The 21,877-nt window shown below is 35.0% G+C and overlaps 2 protein-coding genes across 2 annotated transcripts; both read left to right on the forward strand.

The window, feature by feature from the left end:
* The first annotated feature begins 5,106 nt into the window (after nt 1-5,106).
* LOC118265342 (zinc finger CCHC domain-containing protein 24-like) lies at nt 5,107-6,784 on the forward strand. Its single transcript, XM_035578170.2, has 3 exons — nt 5,107-5,268; nt 5,966-6,106; nt 6,601-6,784. The coding sequence occupies exons 1-3, from the start codon at nt 5,263-5,265 to the stop codon at nt 6,721-6,723; spliced, it is 270 nt and encodes an 89-aa protein (XP_035434063.2). The 5' UTR covers nt 5,107-5,262; the 3' UTR covers nt 6,724-6,784.
* Nucleotides 6,785-11,174: 4,390 nt separating this feature from the next.
* On the forward strand, nt 11,175-13,240 carry LOC118265618 (uncharacterized). The gene is made up of 2 exons (XM_035578615.2): nt 11,175-11,308; nt 11,650-13,240. Exons 1-2 carry the CDS (start codon nt 11,301-11,303, stop codon nt 13,112-13,114), a joined length of 1,473 nt encoding a protein of 490 aa, XP_035434508.2. The 5' UTR covers nt 11,175-11,300; the 3' UTR covers nt 13,115-13,240.
* Nucleotides 13,241-21,877: the final 8,637 nt, after the last annotated feature.

Here is a 21,877-nt window from a genome sequence, read left to right on the forward strand (position 1 = left end):
TGGCACGTGCACTGCTCGTTTTATTGATAAAAGTATCATAAAATTGTTACCCCACGATGGTCAGTAAAAAAAGTAAAAAGAGGGAGAAATGCAATAAAGGGTATATGTAATACATTTTCTTTGTGGATTTTACTCTTGACCGCACATGGAATATTTAAAACTGAATGGCTTCGGTCCGTTCCGATGGAATTGGTCGGTGGACGGTCACCCGTGTGAATATGGTTTCGACTTGTTTGCATATATTTATGTGAATATTATAGATATCTAATATATTTGTACGCGTCACGGGTTTTTGGAATGTAGGGATATTATATGTTATGTATCAGCTTTCTGTTTATGGTTACAGATATGCATTTTATTATTCCAGTAGGGTTTTCTTCCATGTCCTATAGACAAAGCCGAATTATTCCTATTAAGGCAATCTAGGCAAATGTGGCAGACCCATGCTTGCCACGTCCTTATGAAAAACCGACGTGAAACCACATTTATGTTGAGTTTCGTCATGTGAGTGACCGGCAATGCACTTGTTACGCCTCTGGTGTTTCGGGTGTCTATGGGTGGCACCGATTGCTTACCATCAGGTGATTCCATATGCTAGATTACCGGTTTATCTTTTAAAAAAATTTGCCAATGACGCTAGTTTTCAGAGGGGCGCCGCATGAAGCTCGCGTCCGAAGTTCCATGGCAAATAGAGTGGATAGGCGGCACAAAAAAAATGGGCTTATTAGGTTTAATACACTTGTAAGTACAACTAATTTTCTACAAATATAAGTAGAAGGAACAGTGTAATATATAATACAATTATCAAGTTATTATCACGAATGAAGCAATGTTATCTACCTAATTGTTGTAGTTCCATCAAATCCAAGGCTGTTTGGTTTGATATAAGGTGCATAATTGCTTGGCTTTATTCTTACAATTTGTCATCAACAACCTGTTGCAACATGTTGTGCAACAACCATTGCCTCTTTTTTAAGGGGGGAACATCATCCAATGACTTCTCCCGCCTTGGGCGAGGCGAGAGGGAGTGTCAGACTCTTACTGACAAGAAAGCACCCCGTTTCTACTCTTGCTTTCGAACCAGAGCCCCGGTAAACCTGCTAGGTAGTCCGTAACAACCATTGCTGGTACAGTAACATCTTCTACATAAAAGAATAATCTTCCTTCGATTTCTGGGATGGTGTATTGGTAAATTCTATAGAAATTAACAAATTTTCATTTCTTTGTTATATTTATATTTTTATCGTATCACTACATAAAACAAAGTCGGTTCTCTGTCCCTTTGTATGCTTAAATCTAACTACGCAACAGATTTTGATGCGTTTTTTTAATAGATAGACTAATTTAAGAAGAAGGTTTATATGTGTAATACATGCATAATATAACCATTGCACCCATGCAAAGCTGGGGCAGGTCGCTAGTATTTTATAAATCAGGGATTACCAAATTACCAGGAAAGCCCTGCAGCATAGATAGCTTGTAGTATCAAAAAACTTGTATAGTTCATTTTCTTTGAAGAAATACAGGTGTGATCCAACTTGTCATGTTTAAGGAAGCGTTTAATCTTCAATGCAACGGTGAGGATTCTTGATGTAAATTCGTCTTAAATGTGAGTAAACAGAAGTGGATAGGGAGTGCTGTGGTAATTAGACGAGACGAGGCGAATGAGGAGTAAGGCAAGGCGAGGCGAGGCAAAGTCGGCCTCTTGAATGCTTAATCGGTGCAACCCGACCGTCCCTTATGCCTTGTTTGCACTACGCTAGTATTTCAGTCGAGTAGCGAGTTATTCAGTATCTCTATCTCGCTACTGTTCCAAAATTGTTTGCACATCACTAAACTCAAGTCAACAAATTTCTTTTGTATAAGATTATCGTGAGACATAAGATTTCTTTACTAAACTCAAATTTCTTTTGTATAAAACTACCGTGAGACACTAAATTCATAAAAAGTACACACGCAAATATTGAGTAAAACTCTACTAGTTTCAAGTCACAGGGGGACTCTTCTTCAGGCTGCGTAACATCACCGCGTCCTGCGCGGTTTAGGTTAACTTTATTTAGATTTTTATTTAGGTTAAATTTTTGGTGTTCAGGCATTTAGCTATTGAATTATTCGCTACTCGACTAAAATGCTAGCGTAGTCCGAACAAGGCATTATAGATGTCGCTTTTTGTGAAATGGAGAACGTCAACAGTTGTTAATTAGTTACTGACATTTGAATTTCTTTTGTGCGAAGGAGTAATTATACCTACACCTGCTTGTAAACAAGTTTATCCTGTTTAAACGTGTGAGATTTTATTTCAAAGATAGAAAAGAGTGTGAATGATACTACGGCCTTACAGAAAACCGACCTTAGACAACGCTTGCGTTGTGTTGCGTTGTGTGAGTCAGAGAGGCCTAATTACCTCCCTCCCCAATCTTCCAAATCCCCGATTCCCCAACAACCCTTAAATTCCTAACCCCCAAAAGGCCGGCAACGCACTTGTACCGCCTCTGGTGTTTCAAGCGTCTATGGGCGGCGGCGATTGCTTATCATCAGGTGATCCGTCTGCCCGTTTACCGACTTAAAAAATTTTGTTTTCAAAATCTTTGAGTCGATCTCAGTCAAAATTTCCTAGATTTTGGATTGAGAATGGTTACGGTATTAATATCTCCTGTTACCTAGTTCTTATAATATCCACGGAAAGACTAGAGATGGTGACACTCCGTCATCATACTCGGCAAACAAAGAATTGGGTGAAATGGGTTTTTGTGGCCACCAGATGAAATGACACCCATAAAAGCTAATGTAAGTTCGTAGCAGTGTTAAACTTTATACAGTATGTTAACTAACAGACAGTTCCTTTAAACTCGTTAATCTATATCATTAATAGATTAAAATAAAAATATCAGCATAGAAAAATAAACAATAAATTGCAACGTTACCTTCCTTCAACTACGCGTGCAAAGAGTGTTTCTTTTACGTATCGATTTAAAATTTTTGGTGAGTATTTTAATATAAAAAAATAAAATTGTTTTGTTTTTGAATGATAATATTTTTTTTAGCATGTATGGATGCTATACTATTGCGGGTTAACAGGAACGCCCTCCGTTAGTTAACATACTGTATAGGCATTAGAAGGCACATAGAGATTACACAGTTAGTCAGTTGGCACACAGCCACGTCACTGTGCACCCTATGGCTTACCTACTATTAAGAGGAATTGGCAACACTTGTGTAGGTACCCATGCAATTTGGCCGAAAGTATTACAAAAACGATCTCCAACACTGCCAAATGTGAATATTTTTTTATATGATTTTTTTTTTAGGCAGGTAAATCATCCAATTACTTCTCCCGCCTTGGGTGAGGCAGGCGGGAGTGTCAGAGTCTTACTGACTAAAATCCACCCCGTTCATTCTCCTGTTTTGAGCCGGAGCCCCGGTAAACTTTTACGTTGTCCGCAGCTCCAGAAAAGCAGGACATTGTAGCGTGGTGTTGATGTTAAAAAGATTCATTATGAGAGGGGCCCATCACAATCTATGCAGTATCGCAGGTTTCGAAGTTTACAAGTCTACAAGTAAACAGACTTCTGTCTACCACCTCGTGAATAATAGCGTGATGTCACTCACAACTTGAGGAATTAACTTAGGTCAGGCACATGTGACCACCTTTGTACAGCTTTGTCGACTCTTACGACAAATACATACAATTATGGATACTCACATATATGTTCTTCCATGCCGTCAGAACTCAAAATGAGTGGGCATTAGTTAAAAACTTAAATACATTTTTTTATCTTCACGTCTCGTATCATTATTGCGCGTACCGCATGTTATGGCACGTAATGCCACTGTACAATGTACACCCACGTTTCACAATTTAAGTTGTTAGTCCCATGTAATAGGTGGTGAGCCTATTGCCATATACTGGGCACATTTCCAGACTCCGTGCTACTACTGGGAAATTTTCGAAAAGCCGAAAAAATCCAGCAATACTTCGCCCGACCCGGGAATTGAACCCGGGACCCCTTGCCTGGCAGTCGTACTTGCAACCACATGGTCAACGAGGCAGTGTCCAACGAGGCAAATACTAATATGTACGAACAATAACTAGTTCTTTATCATGTTTGAATGTGGCGGCGTTATATTTATCGTATATACTCCGTAATCGAAGTACACTAGTCGGGATTTCCCCGCAAATCGTGTTCTAGAAGGTAGTGCAGTGCCGACATCAGCGCGTATTTGACGTAAAATAACTGTTGCACGTTATAACTGTTATCAATATCAGTATTATGTTATTAAAATAACTGTTGTACGTTATAACTGTTATCAATATTAGCATTATTTTATCGCTAAGTAATAACTTTCTATTGTTTTACTTTTGGAAGTGTTATATGTGCATTTGAATTTTGCATTGATTACTAGATCCATAGAAAATTCATAGTTTATCAATGAAAGGGTAAGCAGAGATAAACACAATTGTTAAATATGTAACACGCACTTTTCACTACTTAAGTGTTTAAGACCCATATGTACGTATGTGATCCAAAATTGTAGGAAATGACAATGGACACGATTCAATCAAAGTCCAAGCATTTTTTTTAACTAATCCTTAATTAGGAACTTTTGAAACGTCAAAATTGAATTGCCGTCAGTCTGTCAGAAGCTAGGTCCGACTCTAATAAAATTTATGGTTAATATATTTAATACAAAAAAATAATGACTTTTTGTCTATGTTATTCTTTTTTTTATGGTAAACAAGTATACGGATCACCTGATTGGAAGCAAACGCCGCCGCCCATTGGCACCCGGCCTTTTGCAGGTTAGGAGTTTAAGAGTTGTTGGGGAATCGGGGATGTTCATTATTTATTTACACATAATTAATTCATATTTTATTCATGATAGGTATATTGGCAAAGATACAAAACTAAAAAACTTAGAATTCATAAAATAACATGATCTATCATAGTATCTATTATTATACACTTTATCAATTTTATTAATTTTGCACTAACATTAGGTGATGCATTTGCCACCTATTCCATAAAAAAATACAAGGTATAGACTAAGGTTTATCGAACAATATTAGTAACATGTTGTTGTATCTTGTTATGTCCCATCACTACGAGTCATAATATAAAGAACAGTTTGACATGAACCACCTTCATTGTGGTTTCCACACCCAGCGAGAAGAGTCAATCAAGTTTTCTTTAAATTTCTAGAAAAGTCTATCAGTTTCTTTATATTTTGTGTGTGTGTTTTATTATAATTTTTAACATCAAAATGTCGGTAAGTACGGGCTGAATCTATAGTTAAATTTTGCAGGTTATCAGTTGTCTTCATTTTTGACGGATTATTGTGAAATACTGCCAAACTTTAATAATTTCTTATAGCCGTGTTTTTACCTATTGACATGACCTATTATTACCTATTGACTGATATTTAACATCGAAGATTTATGACTATTGTGACACGCTCCCGAGTTTTGTTGTGGTTTCAAATCTGCACCCTGTATAGATATTTGCAAATTATTCATTTATTTATTTATTGCACTTACAACTACTGTTATATATATGTATAATTCAATACGATAACGTAGACATCAGTCGAAGTGGTCGAATCCCCTCCCCTAAAAGTTATGGCTATTTTAATATTTTTTTTTTACAAGATATTTTAATGTTTTGGTATTCGATAAACTTATTACCTGATTATATTAAACCTCAAAACTTAAGTAACTTAACTAATACAATAAAGTCTTCAATACATATTATGCAAAAAATAAAAATCGTCGGATTATTGCAAGAAATTATTAACTTTAATCTTGTGTTTTGTTTAACTTTATAGTGGTTTACTACCTATATAATTAATAACTAGACAATTGTCTTATACAGGTTTAAAAACACGCAAGAAACTCTCAGAATACATTATATTGTATTTTTGTAATATTTCTACATGTACCTAATAGATGGTTAAATTTTATTTTCAGACCCCATACAACGGCAAGAAACGATGTTTTGGCGAATATAAATGCCCAGAATGCAACCGAAAGTGGATGAGTGCCAATTCCTGGGCAAACTATGGCCAGGAGTGTACTCAATGTAAAATCAACGTTATGCCACATAAACAGGTATTAATTTTGATTGTTACTACTATGCCGTAGTCTAAGAGACTATATACAGAGACCGGACAGCAGCATAGGTACTCAAAATCGAAATCGAGAACCCAATAATCACTACATAGTATAAAACACACTCGCTTTCTCTGTCCCTATGTCTCTTTGTATGCTTAAATCTTTAAAACTACGCAACGGTTTTTGATGCGGTTTTTTAGTAGATAGATTGATTCAAGGGAAAGATTTATATGTATAATACATGCATAATCTATTAGGTACCATTGCACACGTGTAAAGCTGGGGCGTGTCGCTAGTGTTCTTAAAATAAAAGGGAAAATGCACCCTTTAATCCCTGGAGTTGTAGGCTGTTGCATAGTCGAAAATCAGAAAAAATAACACCAAAAATTCTTTCTCACATCAGTCACATACCGATCAGTCTAGCTGGTGACCACTCGACCAATGAATTACCTTGGCAGATGTATGAAGAAATATTTTATCAATTTTTTCAGACGCCGCTCGAGAAACCAAAGGGTTTGGACAAGAGTGATCCAAAGAAGAGACATCCAATGGAACTTTGTCAGAAGTGTAAACAATTGGGTGTTTACTGCGGAAGTACCTATAGTTATCGCTAATATTATACAGGGTGTAAACGGAACTATTCCCAAAAACGCTATAAAAATATTGTGTTTGTATAATTTTAATCGTTTTTATTTTCGTGTCATTCATGCAACAACAGCCTTGAGCAGTTGGTTACAAATATTATTACATAAAATAAACTTTGAATTCCTTAAAAATAAATGAAAAGTATTTTTTTTATAACGTCACGCCTTTAATCCCCGACGGGGTAGGCAGAGGTGCACATTATGGCACATAATGCCAATATACACCCACATTTCACATTTTATTATAAGTCCCATATACCGGGCACATTTCCAGACTCCGTGCCCAGTAATACTTCGCCCGACCCGGGAATCGATCCCTTGCCCGGCAGTCGCACTTGCGACCACTCGACAAACGAGAAAGTAAATATATAACAAATATAATTATTTACATATAAGTATATCACAAAGACCACAACATCACACGAACGGAGAACGCATAAAGTTCCGTCATTTTTTTTTTATTTGGAGATATATAGGAAACTGGAGGCTAGACACAGGCAAAGATATAAGTTAGTTTTCCTTCAAATACGCGGGCGAAACCGCGGATGGAAAGCTAGTTTTGTAGAAAGAAGATCAGTTCCAACTAATTAATATCTGCTACCTTAAAAACCACAGACATTGGGTTCAAGGATTGCAATTTATTCTTGACCCCTTCACGACAAGAGGGGTCGCCTTTTATAAGATGTGGGGTCAAACCCAGAAACCACGAGTGACAAGAGAACAGTGAAACTAATTTAACAAGGTTTGATTCTTAATCTTAACAAAATAGAACTTGAAGGATTGTGAACTAAACATTGTAAGTATTGTAATAGTGTAGATGATTATTTTTTATTTTAATGCACGTCTTGTAGATAATTTTTATTTTTAAATATTAGATACGGTTTTTTTTTTTATTTTCTTTCGGAAACAAATACTTTCGAATATACATACGATTCGAAATATCAGGTGACGTCACTTCTAGGTACATTTTATACGTAGTACCTATACGTAGAAATGACGTATGTGCTCCCACTCCTAAACTTTGATTCGTTTTATCTAAGTATTGTTATCTTAATTATGACAAAATAATAAAATACGTGTCTAATATTTTCTCATTACCTAACAACTGACGGACTAAATAGAATTTTAATTTTCATACCCCGTCATCATCCCTATTCCTTCGTCCTATGCATAAATCGTTATGAAAATTAAGTTTATACATCAAATATGTATTGTATTAGATAGATGAAGCATTTACAAGAACAATAAACAATGAATACAAAATGAAGACGTGTTGTTTTCTTTTATAAATAAGCTGTTTTCCACGTGGCATTAGACCTGAGTCTAATTTGAATGAGGGTAAATCCATTCATTTGCGTCGCATTTCCATAATCGCTGGGGGCTGATTAAATTTGTACGTAAATAAGGTAAATAGTGACGGGATCCTTTTAAACGTAGTTACTAAACATGTAATTAATTATTTTTTTATTGTATGACAAGGGCACTAACTAAGAGTCCGCGGAGAAGTAATATAGGTACAGCTAAGTCACCTGAAGCATAGTTTACCTACGTTAGTGGCTTTCCACGTGAAATTATAGGTTTCCAGAGATTTATACGAAGAATTTAGTCAATTAGCAATGATGCGGACTACCTAGCGGGTTTACTGGGGCTCCGGCTCGAAAAGGCAGGAGTAGGAACGGGGTGGTTTTTAGTCTGTAAGAGTCTAACTCTCGCCTCGCCCAAGGCGGGAGAAATCATATGATTTTCCCCCCTCAAAAAAAAAGAAGCTATTATAAAGCAGAAGAAGCTTCAAGCAGAAACAGATATGTACATATTTGTATAAACAGATATGTGTGTATACCTTTCTGAAACATATTTTCCATATACATAAGAACAAAGCAACTATAACAAAGTTAACTAGTAGACGCGTAACTTATACTTAGTTGGGAACTTTTCAGCCATAATAACTGCAGGAAAGTGGCTCCATCTGTATTATAAATTTTACTTTGCATTTATCGTTAGGTACTTCCTCGGCAGCCGGTAAGTAAATCCAGTTAATATTCCAACTTTCTTTAGCTTTAGCTTTAAAGAGAAACGAACGAATCATTAATGTTTTCGTATAACGATTACTGAAGACAAAATATTTGATTGTTTGTTTGTTTGTTTATATTGAATAGGCTTTGAAACTACTGGTCCGATTTGAAAAATTATTTCACTGTTGTAAAGGTTTTTTTTTTCTAATTAGTAACATAGGCTAATAGAGATATGAAATGCTATGAAATTGAAAAATCTATGTAGTTTGTCAGTTAGGTAATGAAAAAATATAAGACACGTATTTGTCATGTATGAAAACAATAGTACTTAGATAAAACGAATCAAAGTTTAGCAGTGTGGAGCAAATACGTAATTTCTGCATATAAAATGTACCTAGAAGTAATGTAACACAATATTACAAACCGATATATCTTCAGAAGAATTTGTTTCCGTAAGAATATAAAAAAATACGTGTCGAATATTTAAAAAAACCAACAGGCGGACATTAAAATCAAAATCAGTCATCTACCCTATAACCGTAGCTCCGTTATTTGGTAAGTACAGAAATGATAGATGTCATTGAGCAAAATATATGCGCTGCAAACACTTGATCAATTTCATGATTCATACATAAGTGACTAGATAATTTCCGTAGAAAGGCATTTAATTAAATTAGTTATTGGCCAAGTATTAATTAAATTAGCTATAAGGGTCACTCCATTCCCCACGGGTGTAGTTCCAAGAGATTTCTAAAGGGTTTTGACCAGTCTCAGAAATGTTTGGTCCAAGCGTCAAGAGAATGTAGACTGTTAAAATATATACAGTTAATTATTTAACGTAAATAGGTAGTAGATTTCTGTTATAATACAATAATTATTTTATTTATTTGTTATATAAAGTACGTAACAAAGTTTCAGTTTATTCATATGCAGCATTCCGAGATACACGAAGCGGCGACTAGACTAGTCAAGTTTCTCATTAAATAATTGAGTAAGCCGAAAAACATAAAAACATATAATTCAGTTAGCTACAAAAAATTTTCTTTACATAATATCATATCTTTATATATATAATTCTTCTGTAAGTGTGTATGTCACTGAACTCCTCTTAAACGACTAGATCGATTTTGATGAAACTTTTTGTGTGTGTTCAAGAGGATCTGAGAATGGTTTAGATTCACAATTTTTCCGCTGGACAATGTTTTTTTAATTAATCAGACGTGTAGACAGGACAACGTCTGTCGGGTCCGCTATTTTTTATATGTAGCTGGGCTGCGGCCTACGATGGAGCACGTTTACATACAAAATGCCAAAAACAAAACAAACTATAAGAATAGGCTCCAGTGAATAGGTTGTTCACCCTCTGGTAGATTCAAATTTTATAACTACAAATAAAATTAAACCGCCTTTATACAATGTGATCGGGGTGGGACTTCTAACCCGTTAAGGCTAGTACTACATCTAATTTTATCGACAAATAAAATAATATGGGGTGTTGAACCCCTATTTGAAAATATTGAAAAATAGTGATTTTTTCGGTAAAAATAATTCAGAAATGATTTTTTTTTTCTCACCAAAACATTATCAAACGTGTGAAAAAAGTAATGAATTAGTTAGCCAAGGTTATTAGCTACCGTTTGTCGTTTTTTTTTTCGTTTCTACGACTCATACAACCTTTGATTGATATCACATAAAGTAAACAAAATATTAAAATAGCCATATTTTTTAGGGGGAGGGGGTTCAACCCCCCATAAAATTAGATGTAGTACTCAGCCTTAACGGGTTAGAAGTCCCACCCCTATCACATTGTATATCAGCTTGTAACTTGGGCCAATGGTCACAGGTGTCGGAAGCATCACTTCCTACAGTTTGAAGATGTGCCGGACAGAAGGGTTGCGGTCACACAGGGCTAGTCAAATTAATTGACCGTCTTCCTACCGACTTATTGGGCAATTTATTTGACAACCCAGTACTTGTGAGGGAGATCAAGACTACATATCTATAATATTGTGTTTAGTGTTGGTAATTTTTTTTTATGGGAGTATATTGCCACATACTCACACACTGTCAAAAATGAAGTCGAATAGGTACATATAAATCTATATTTATATATAATATTATAAAGTTGAAGAGTTTGTTTGTTTGAACGCGCTAATCTCCAGAACTACTGGTCCGATTTGAAGGCTATAAAACATCACGCTATGACTAATAGGAACCAAGCAGAGCGGGTTAAGGAGCTAGTACAAAATAAACCTTTAAAACGCCTAGATAGCCGTGCTCCATTGTTGGCTATATCACGACTTACAATCATTAGACGAGATGGAGGCAACATCACCTATGAAATAATTATCAAAAAGGTGATATAGGTACCAATCAATGAACCTCTTTCTTTCACTGACAGATTAAAGAACAAAAAGAACCAAAATACAAAGGAATCAACATGTCATTCGTTGTGGGAATTGTATGCTGATATTTTTAAGAAATAATATTTTTGTTTTGAGTTTCGTGTAGCGTTTATACATACTACTTATAATAATGAAAAAGTAAGTTATTTTAAAGAAATCATAATGAACTTATTAATGTACGCAACTTTATCTAGAGCTTGTAGTTATTCGTCTAAGATCCAATATGGGCTGTGTTACTGGATACTTTGAATAGTAAATAAGGATCCAGTCCATCCAGGTTCTAGTCTATCTCCTAAAAGTGAATGAGGATCTAAATCCTAATCCTAATATGACCCACTGACCATCGATAGCAGTTATAAGTATTAAATTGATAATAGTCTTATCTTGTTTAGAGTGCAATAATATAACTTTTGTCAGTAAAAGACATTAGAACGTCTCAAGAGAGAAATAAACATGTCATAATCCTTTTCCTATTGCAGATCCAAGTTGTCATCCCAAGAACTATTTAAAACGGTACGGACTAGCAGGAGTGTTTTAAAATTGCCGGAATTAGACACTTCTGCAAAGTGTTGCGATGAAAACGTACCACCACAAGTACCTGTAAGTCATGACTATAAAAAGAAACTCATTAAGACCCGTGAGAGAGAGATGAAGGAAGAAGAAGAATATCGCAACCCATATACTTTACCGGAACGGTTAAGAGTTATCACCAAAGGCGTGAAACATCATAGGAAAAAACATGATCCTCCAGTCCCGGATGAAATCCACACTGTTTGTGATATTGATCCTGAATTCTTTACACTCGTAGAAGGAAGACCCGTTAGGTCTTTCTGTGACATTAAAGCCTTCATGAGAGATCTGAGAGACGCAACGTTACTCCGTGCCAACGCAGGCTATATAAACGACAAAATACTTCAAATTGATATGTTTACTTTTAAAGAACGAGAAGAATTTGAGCAAATAAATCGTGATTTCGAAAAAATAAATCAAAATTTTATGGTATTTGCTGAGCAGAGTTTTACAGACGCGAAACACGTAATGAAGTTGGCTAAAGAGACTTCTATGCAACTTGCTAATGTAACCGATCAGCTGGAAGAATATAGCTTCGTATTTATTAAAATCAAGAATAAACTGATAAACATTGTCGCGGAATATGATCAGTTATCGCAGTACAAGAAATTTTTAACTGAAATTTCACCGAAGTGGTGGCACAAGCGCTATGCGTCACATTGCGAGAAGGCTGACAAGCTATGTTCCAGATTATTGACTCAGTTGCAAACGGAAACCCCTGAGATCTCGACATTGTACAGTCAGAGTGCACTATCACTGGCACAACTACCGCCTGAGCTGTACTTCAAAAGACCTTCACAGCTGATTACTCATCTAGAAAGCGTATGTAGACAATGTTTAAACTATTTAGAAATATGTGGAATATTCTCCGGATCATTTTACAAAATAAATATGGAAAAGAGACATTTCGAAGATGCGATACACGATCACGCTACACATATGCAGTATATTATTGATATATTTCAGAAGAAGGTAAAGAATTTGGAAGTAACCTGTGATATTTTCAAGGAGAGATTCAACACGATACTGGAGAAGGTAATTTACGAGTTAGTCGCATCTTACGAGTCCTCCAAGTTGTTTATGTGTGTACAATTTGTTCATTCTGGACTGTATGGATTCAAACCTGATCATCGAGATTCCTTGACTGCCCTGATGGTTAACATTGAGAGGTACTACGATGAAATTTCGAAAGAAATAGATTCCCTAGATCTAATAGTAGTTAAAAAGGCTACAAGGCAGATCTTTAATGAAGACAAAAGGGCGATGGCTGAAGCTCACCTGGCACGGACGAAATTGAAAGAATATTACTTCTTACATAAATCTTTACGCAAAAGCTACGAGCCTTCGAAAATGAAAACTAGATGGTATAACTAGGAAGTTGAACAGAAAGAATATATTTATGATTTTATTATTTATTTACTCTTATAAGAACATGAATTATATAGGAGCATATGTAATTTAGTGTCCAGAATTTCATTAATTAAAATTATTATGTCTTAAGAGGCTGGTTTCTGACTCTTCTCATACTCAATTATATTATTCAAATTGTGTTTGTTGCTGTGCTCAGATAGAATGGGGTATGTTTACAAATATATGACTACATACCACTGCAGTTGCGGCGGTGAATACGAAAACGTATTTAATGTTAAATGAAAGATCCAGGAAAGAATGTTTGAAAGGAGCAAGGAATAGGTACTATAAAGGAATATTTCATGAATGAGGTGAGCTGGCTTCTTGCACTCATTGCTTTGGGCGGATTATTCCAAATATAATTATCATAAGTTAGAGCACACGAATGATTCCGCCGAGCGCTCTGTGGAACGCAGCTCGCCCCCGGGACTAAACATTTGCTTTCATGAATACCTTACCATAACAGACGAAGCTAAGCCCGCATCGTAAAAGCAACAATGTAAATTTAATCTCAATTCTCATTGTAAATAACGCCAGTTCCACGTCTTGAACCCACGACGATGTTCACGTTTTTATATCAGTTAATTTTCAAATGTAAAAACCGCCTACATTTCAGTTTATTGAATGTAAAATGTAAATGGAAGCTTGCACAGTAATCAATTTTCCGTCTCGCCGTACGATACGTTGAAAATTGAATAATTTTGTTTCTGATTACGCGTCGCGGCTGATACAAAAAGTTCATATTGTGTCAATTTAACTTCTAATCACTTTTTAAATACGTTAGCACCGAGACGCGCCCGATCAACGAATAAATTTGAATTCATTAACAAACTGATTCAAGCCCGCCCCGCTCTTACTATTGAAGGGGGAACTAATTGATTTTTTATAGAAATTTCATTGAGTTTAACGTTATTATACATTTGGACGTTGCTAAAGGTTGTAATCACTTAATCGACAGAAAGGAACTCACAGATGTGCTTAGAATAAAGTTTTAATAATGTTAGGAAGTTAATTAAAAAATATGTAATTGGAATATATGCACATATTATGTAGTACAACAATGCGATAATTCGGAAAATATTCCCTAGAGAGGCGTCTGTAAATATTTAATAATCTCAAACAGGATTCCTAACTGCATCGTTTATAGAAATCCAATTTATTATTTAAACAAAAGTGCTGGGAGATGCCGGCGGTTTAATGTACGCATTCCTCAGTTATTAAACTCGGCGTGCTCCCGACAAAAGACGCGGTGGAGCGTCGATTGATAATTAATATTGTTTTATTATAAGCTGCATATCTCGGAACAACACGGCCAATATGCCCAAATTGTAAGCCATTGGTGCATGTCTAATTCCGTAACGTTATTAAATGTTTAGATACTGATTATAAACGGCTTTGTTACGAGTGTTTTTGTTACAATTTCAGAGGCGGAGCTATGTGTTTTGAAGTAGGATATAATGTGTTTGTGAGTTATAATTTATATACTGCCTCTCTGGTCGAACATTGAATTTAATTTTCGAAGATATTATATTATATTTGAAATATATTAATTGTAATAAACACTTCTAGGTTAAGTTTTTAGAAATGACGTATTTGCTCCCACTAATAAACTTTGATTTGGTTTTTCTAAGTATATGTTATATGACGAAATAAAAAAATGGTCTTATATTTTTTCATTACCTAGCTGACGGAATAAATAGATTTTTAATTTTCATACCTCGTCGGGTGACGGGGTTATCATCCCTATTAACGTCATTACTTAGGATAATTTCTACCACCAAAATTCAAATCAGGGACTGACTAAATACGGCTTAAGTTTTTTGTATATACCTAACATAAGTTTAACGTGGTTGTGGTGTATTCTGTAGTGTGAAATCATGCATTATGAATGGAGGGTCGTCCCTGGGGTCTGGCCCAGCAACTGCGGCGACTTGATGGATTACTCCTCTCACTTATTAAGTGTCTAGCAACCACAACTGATCGCTGTTCTGCGAGCATCGTAAAATTTTGTTGTATAATAATGACATTGACTTTTGGGCTTTAAAGTTTTTTTTATAATCCATATATTTATTTAAAATACTCTAAAATTATATTTTTAAACATAAAAAACAAAATAACATTTAAAAATATAAAAATAGGAGCTAACCAGTAGCGGGAGCATGGTCCAAACTACCGGTGGTTAGGGCTCCAGAGACAGGAACCTCCTCACAATACCTGCCGTTTCGAGGAGTACTGCCTTCTGTATCAGGCCCTTAATCCATCCACCCAACGCCAGCCACCTAAGATGGATGTTGTTTTTTTTATAATCTTTATTATACAGGTAAAAAGCATTTATTTCAATTAATCCTTTATTAGCCACTTTCAAAGCGGTCTGACTGACAATCCTAAATAATGTAGTTCTAAACATCATCAACATTTTAAACAGTTTTAAGAATCAAGCTACGCGCTACGATTTTTCGTAGTCGCGCTACGAGTTTGCTAACTGTACGTCCGTAGTCCGTAGGCGTTCAGTAAAACTAGAGAACTATTATGAGCACGGTACAAATAAGTTAAGATTTTTTTATGGTATAAGCCGGTAAACGAGCATACGGATCACCTGATGGTAAACAATCGTCGCCGCCAATGGCCACCCGAAACACCAGAGGCGTTACAAGTGCGTTGCCAGCCTTGGTGGTTAGGAATTTAGGAGTTGTTGAGGAATCGGGGATTGGGAAGATTGGGTAATTGGGCCTCCGGTAATCTCACTTACATAACGAAACATAACGCAAGCATTTTTTCACCTCGCTTTTCTGTAAGGCCGTGGTATCACTCCGGTCGAGCCGGCCCATTCACGCCGAAGCATGGCTCTCCAACACTACTTACTTGTTCTGTACTTTTCCTTAGTCCTTCAGATTTCTCCAATATCCAATGAAGTGTTTAACGTAAAGACATAAAGTTTACATTAAAGCACCGTCCATCATTTTTCCTGAATGAAAAGGAACTTTGAGCACGTCATGCCTAATCGAAATTGGGGTACGCATGTGTTTGTACGAAGCTATTTAAAATGAATTTCGTATACACATGACTGATGAGAAGCAAGCTAAAGACAAAATGATATGGAACGACCCTATAATGCATTTTTTTAAAACAAGGGCGAAATAACGCTGTCCATTAATCTTTAGCCCTTCCCCGAAATGAAATTTTCCAGGACAACTAGCTGTCCTTATCTTGTGTAAGGATATGAAAGGGACGGCACTATTTAGAGCTGTCGTGCACTCATGTTTTTAATATGTTGTGATTAAGTTATTCTTTGTTGACGTAGACGAGGTTTTAGTAGATTTTTTCTTCTAAATATATAATGGAAACATGCAATGGGTGGTATAGCCCGTAAACACAACTTGTGGTGCAAAGATCTGTTGGAGTAGAGACCGTAGGAACATAAACGACCTGTTGTTAGACCCCAGATGAGATAGAAAGATGATATCAAAGAGGTGCGAGACAAAATTGGATACTAACAACCCAAAATAGGAAGAAATTAAGGAGGCCTACAACAAACAACAAAGAAGTATAACTCTTAAAGTATAACGCCCAGTAATACTTTGCCCAACCTGAGAATCGAATCCGAGACCCCTTGTCCGGCAGTTGCACATGCAAACACCCTACGAACGAGGCAGTCATATAATAGATACAAAAAAGAAAATGTGTACATAGTGATGGGTATTAATAGATGAATAAAATAAAACAGTGTATGACTACAGTTGATGCACATGTGTCCCCTATGATAAATGACCTGCAGACCTTCGTTTGAGTAACAAATAAAGGCACATATTGAAAAGTAGCTTTCATAAGGGTGCTGTCAAAATACTGAATAGATGACTGCTATATTTCACTCACACGATTATTTTAAATATTTGCTTTGTTTGCATTTCTTACTAATTTATTATATACTAGCTTCTGCCAGTGGCTTTGCCTATTATAATTTAATTTGCTAAATTTTATTCTGATTGTTGGAGTTTCCACTCCGGTTGTAGTTGTAGGTTGTAGGAAATAAGTCAGACTCCAAAATTGCTTTACATTCACTCGTTTATTTGCCGACAACCCATTAAAGGCTACGTTTCGTTATCTGAAGCGTACTTTACGAGAAGAAAGAAGCCGAATGCTAATAGTATGTTTTAAGTAGTTATAGTTTTGTTTATTAAAGTTCCTACTTCTTTTATTTTAACTTTAAGTAACATTTGATAAAGTTTCAACAATAATAAAGACTTTTTTTTTATTTATTAAGTGGAAAGATTTGATTACCTTTAAGTTGGTTTGTATTCAATAAGCTTGAAAACTACTGAACTGGGCCGATTTGAAAACTTCTTTAACCGTTTAAAATGTATATTTTAGAGAATTACATAGAAGGTACTTATATCAATATTATACTACGTTACTTTTTTATAAATATTATACATGATCGAATTCGAAACCTAATCGAAAGAAATCTTTTGCCGTGAGCGAAGTCACTAGCGTAAAGCTGGTCTAATAACTCAAGAAAACATTCTCAAAACGATTTAAGTAATTCAAAGTTTCAGATACTTGAAAACGTAGTAACCAGGTGGCAGCACTGTTAGATTTGCATACCGGTTTGTGATCCAGCTTAATTTATCCGTAATGGGTTTAGAACGAGCTGAGAGCGCTCACACTGATTGCCAGACTCCCCTGAGAATATAAACAGACGAACAAAACTTATTATTGAAACTGTATATATACGTAAATGGTGGATTACGGTGTAAGTGGTGTCGTGGATTTTGTTATTAGGATGTTGTTATATCGTTTATATCGACTGCCTCGTTGGTCGAGTGGTCGCAAGTGCGATTGCCGGACAAGGGGTCTCGGGTTTATTTCCGGGTCGGGCAAAGTATTACTGGGCTTTTTTGGATTCTCGAAAATTTCTCAGTAGTAGAACGGAGTCTGGAAATGTGTTCGGTATATGGCAATAGGCTCACGACCTTTTACGTGGGACTTGCAACATAAATTGTGAAAAGTGGGTGTAAATTGTACAGTGGCATTACGTGCCATAATGTGCACCTCTGACTACCCCTTCGGGGATTAAAGGCGTGACGATATGTATGTGTATGTTATATCGTTTTATAGAGCAAATGTTATGCATTAAGCCTTTCACTGCCAACGAGAAAATGTGTCGGTCAGAGTAGTCCGACATGGCTAATGTGTTAAGGATTGTGAGTTCTCAGGCAAGTTGATATAAAGTATGATTTGATATGTACACCGAGCAACATTAATCGGTATACAGCCAACATAACTATAACTATACAATACCTTTACATGTGTGGGTAATTTTATAGTAATGTGCATAAAAACAAACTAATAGTCAAACGCCTATTACGCACACAGTTTCATCACGCATACACTTATACTAAATATCATTTTCGTGAGGGTATACGCATTAATTCAATAATGAAATATAAATAAAAACAAGGGTAAACATAAAAACAATACGTAACAAACATTGAATAAATCAAATAAGGAACGATCGAGTTACAAAAATTATACCCATATAAATATAATATCTTCTCATCGTTTTTTATGTTATTCAATGAGATACGATATTTGGATTGTCACTTTAATTGCACGTATGGCGCAATGGTTATTACTTGCGGATAAAGTGACGAGACGCCGGTTCGAACCCAGCATCGCGTTCTTTTTGAAACATTTTTTAAACATTATTGAATGCAAATTTTCTAATGTTTCAATATCTAAATAAAAATTTACAATGTTTGAGGCAACCACAGAACTCTCAGGTTATTTTATTTGGCCCGTTTATGAAGTAACTACCGACAATCCGCAATATTTTTCTCAAACACCCCACATTATAAAAAGTCTGTATTCTTAGTTGTCAGTCTACGAGTATTTATTAATAATTATCCACAACTCATGGTCGTGTTTAATTTAATTTATATCTATCCATACAAAGTTAAAGTATAAACATATAAACATAACATAGTCGTTGTTTTGCGGAAGAAGAACACATAAATTATTTGATATTGTAAAGCGATTAAGAATATTGGTGAGTAACAGTTAGACATTATTTTGATATTCTTTACCTATACAAATTACTACTTATTTCAATTTTATTCTTTGTTCTTCACTTTTTATGATTATATATTATTTGCCTTATGTTTATAAATAAATTAATTTAACTCAAGTTATTTATAAGTCTATATAACAACCTAAGTATCTAAATATTTAAGGTTATTTTTATCATATAGACCAAATTATTATTATTATAATTGACTCTTTTATTTTGTATCCACAGAGAAAAACAAGAAATGCAGTTATGGGTCGGCTGATATGGATATTCTGGAAACATGGGATATAGAATCACGCTAACGACGCGAAATAAGTAAATCCAGAGATGAATTCTTCGTTTAGCCACCACGGCATTGTGCCCGAACGCAAGGTTGATTCGGATTACTTCCAATGCTTTCTTCTCCACACGCGTAACAACGCGCGCCTATGCTGCAATCTGTGATATCACCTTCATTCTGCCGTTTTACGTTGCAGCAAGTCAGCGCTGAACACAACAATTACAAATCTATAATAATAGCTCATCGATAAAACAAAAGCAATTACAATCTGCTAGGTTGATCTTAATTTAGAAAATAATTTTACTAAATAAAACATTTGATCATTTGGATAAAGGTAAAATATAATGGTGTAATAATGTGTGCGGCCTAATAGGTGTGATTATAGTGAACGAATTACTTTAACTAGTGAAATCATAAGTGTATTGCAGTTGAATTTATTTTACTTAGTAATTGTAAACCTTATTTATACAGACATAACATTCATAATTGTTTAGCAATGTGAACAAAAACAAATTTTAATAATAACTGAATACACACGTTATCGAAATTTGATTTTTTGTCCATTACTAGGAATATCGAAAGTCTAAAGGAGACGGTGAAGTGATGTTATTGTTAAGATGTTGGAAATTGTCATAATTTCTTTCCATTTAACATGTTGATTCATTTCACCACTCGTATTAGCCTAATTAAATTTAAATAGCTATAGATTGCGAATGTTAAAGGTGTCTGTATTAAATAATTGCACCACGATATTTTTTCATCCAATTTTTTCATGTTTTTTTACTTATTGGACATAATAACACATAAATAATAAATTATTTACAATAAAAAATAATGTTGTTTTATTCAGAATCTGTTTCATTGATACTTTGATTTTATTATACAGAAAACAAAAACAAAGCATAACAAAACAAAGAAAAACAACATAGTAAATAAATAAAATAAATACTTTTGGTTAGATTCGAACCCACATTGTCGTAAACGATGTTTGAAACCGGTTCATTAACCACTCGTCCACGAGCACTACGACTATTCAATTGAAAATGTTGATTGATATCATCGATTGTCAATATTATTAACCTTACCCATATATTAAATTATAAAAATACGTATACCGACACAAAAATTATAGTATTTACCAATGTGTGCGTAATAGGCGTTTGGCTATTACGTTTGTTTTTATGCACATTACTATAAAATTACCCACACATGTAAAGGTATTGCATAGTTATAGTTATGTTGGGTGTATACTTATTACTGTGGCTTTGTGTACATTATCGGCAAATTAAACTATTATATATTAATAGTTTCAAAGAACTAGAACTATTGGACTAAGGATACTCGAATGAAACGCAGTACTAGAGCAGCAAAAGAATGCTACATTTGGCATGCCTGTAAACTTTATTTTTTTTGGTCGGGCAAAGCTCTATAGAGTTTCTGGCATTGTCCTTTCCCTATTAATTCCATAACGAAACAAAAACATATTGTGCACACTCCATGTAAACTAAACAGACATCAGAATACTATTATAAACAATACTAGACATTAATTTGTTTTAAACTACGTCACATTTCAAACGACATTCCCACACAAATACGAATACTTAATCCATTATTTCAGAGACAGCGCTGCACAAGAATAATCAATCAAAACTAAAAATAAACAAACAAAAATGAACTTTATTATAAATAACTCAAGGTGCTCATGAAATATTAAACTGTCGAATAAATAAATAAATACGACAGTCTCAACGAAGGTTGCACTCGACGGCGACAAAGGGATTCTGAAACGTTTCTCTGTCGCGAGATCGAGAGACAAAGTAAAATGCAAATTCTCATGTATTTCCAATTAGTCGAGTCTCCCTGCTCTCCTCTTCATGTAATAACTTGGTGCAATGGTAGCGACACACTCGCGATTACTACGGTCATAAAAAAAAATATTTTGCATCAATTAAGGTATTAATGAAATTACTGAGTATTGAAGTGTCAAAGTATTACACGTCGAAGTAGGTATAATTCACAGTAGATTCTTACGTGACAGGAAAGACAAAAAAATCTAATCTATATGTGAAAATTACTGGAAAAATCTGGGTAAATAGTCTCTATCTTATGTCTGACTAACTTCTGCCAGTGGCTTTGCATGCGTTCCTGTGGAATAAAAGATATCCTGTTACCTAAGTCAGCTCATACTAGACATGAGCTGTAACTATTCCAAAATTCATAAAAATTCGTTGAGTAGTTTCAGCATAACTGACATCCAAACAAACAGACTTTCTCTTTTATAATATTAGTGTGATTGATTTATAGATTATATGAATACAATTATACAATCTGTAGAATAAGATTTACTCGAACAAAGTAAACGTAACGTCACAGGTAAA

This window comes from Spodoptera frugiperda, chromosome 28, assembly GCF_023101765.2.
Source record: "Spodoptera frugiperda isolate SF20-4 chromosome 28, AGI-APGP_CSIRO_Sfru_2.0, whole genome shotgun sequence".
Classification (NCBI taxonomy): Eukaryota; Metazoa; Arthropoda; class Insecta; order Lepidoptera; family Noctuidae; genus Spodoptera; species Spodoptera frugiperda.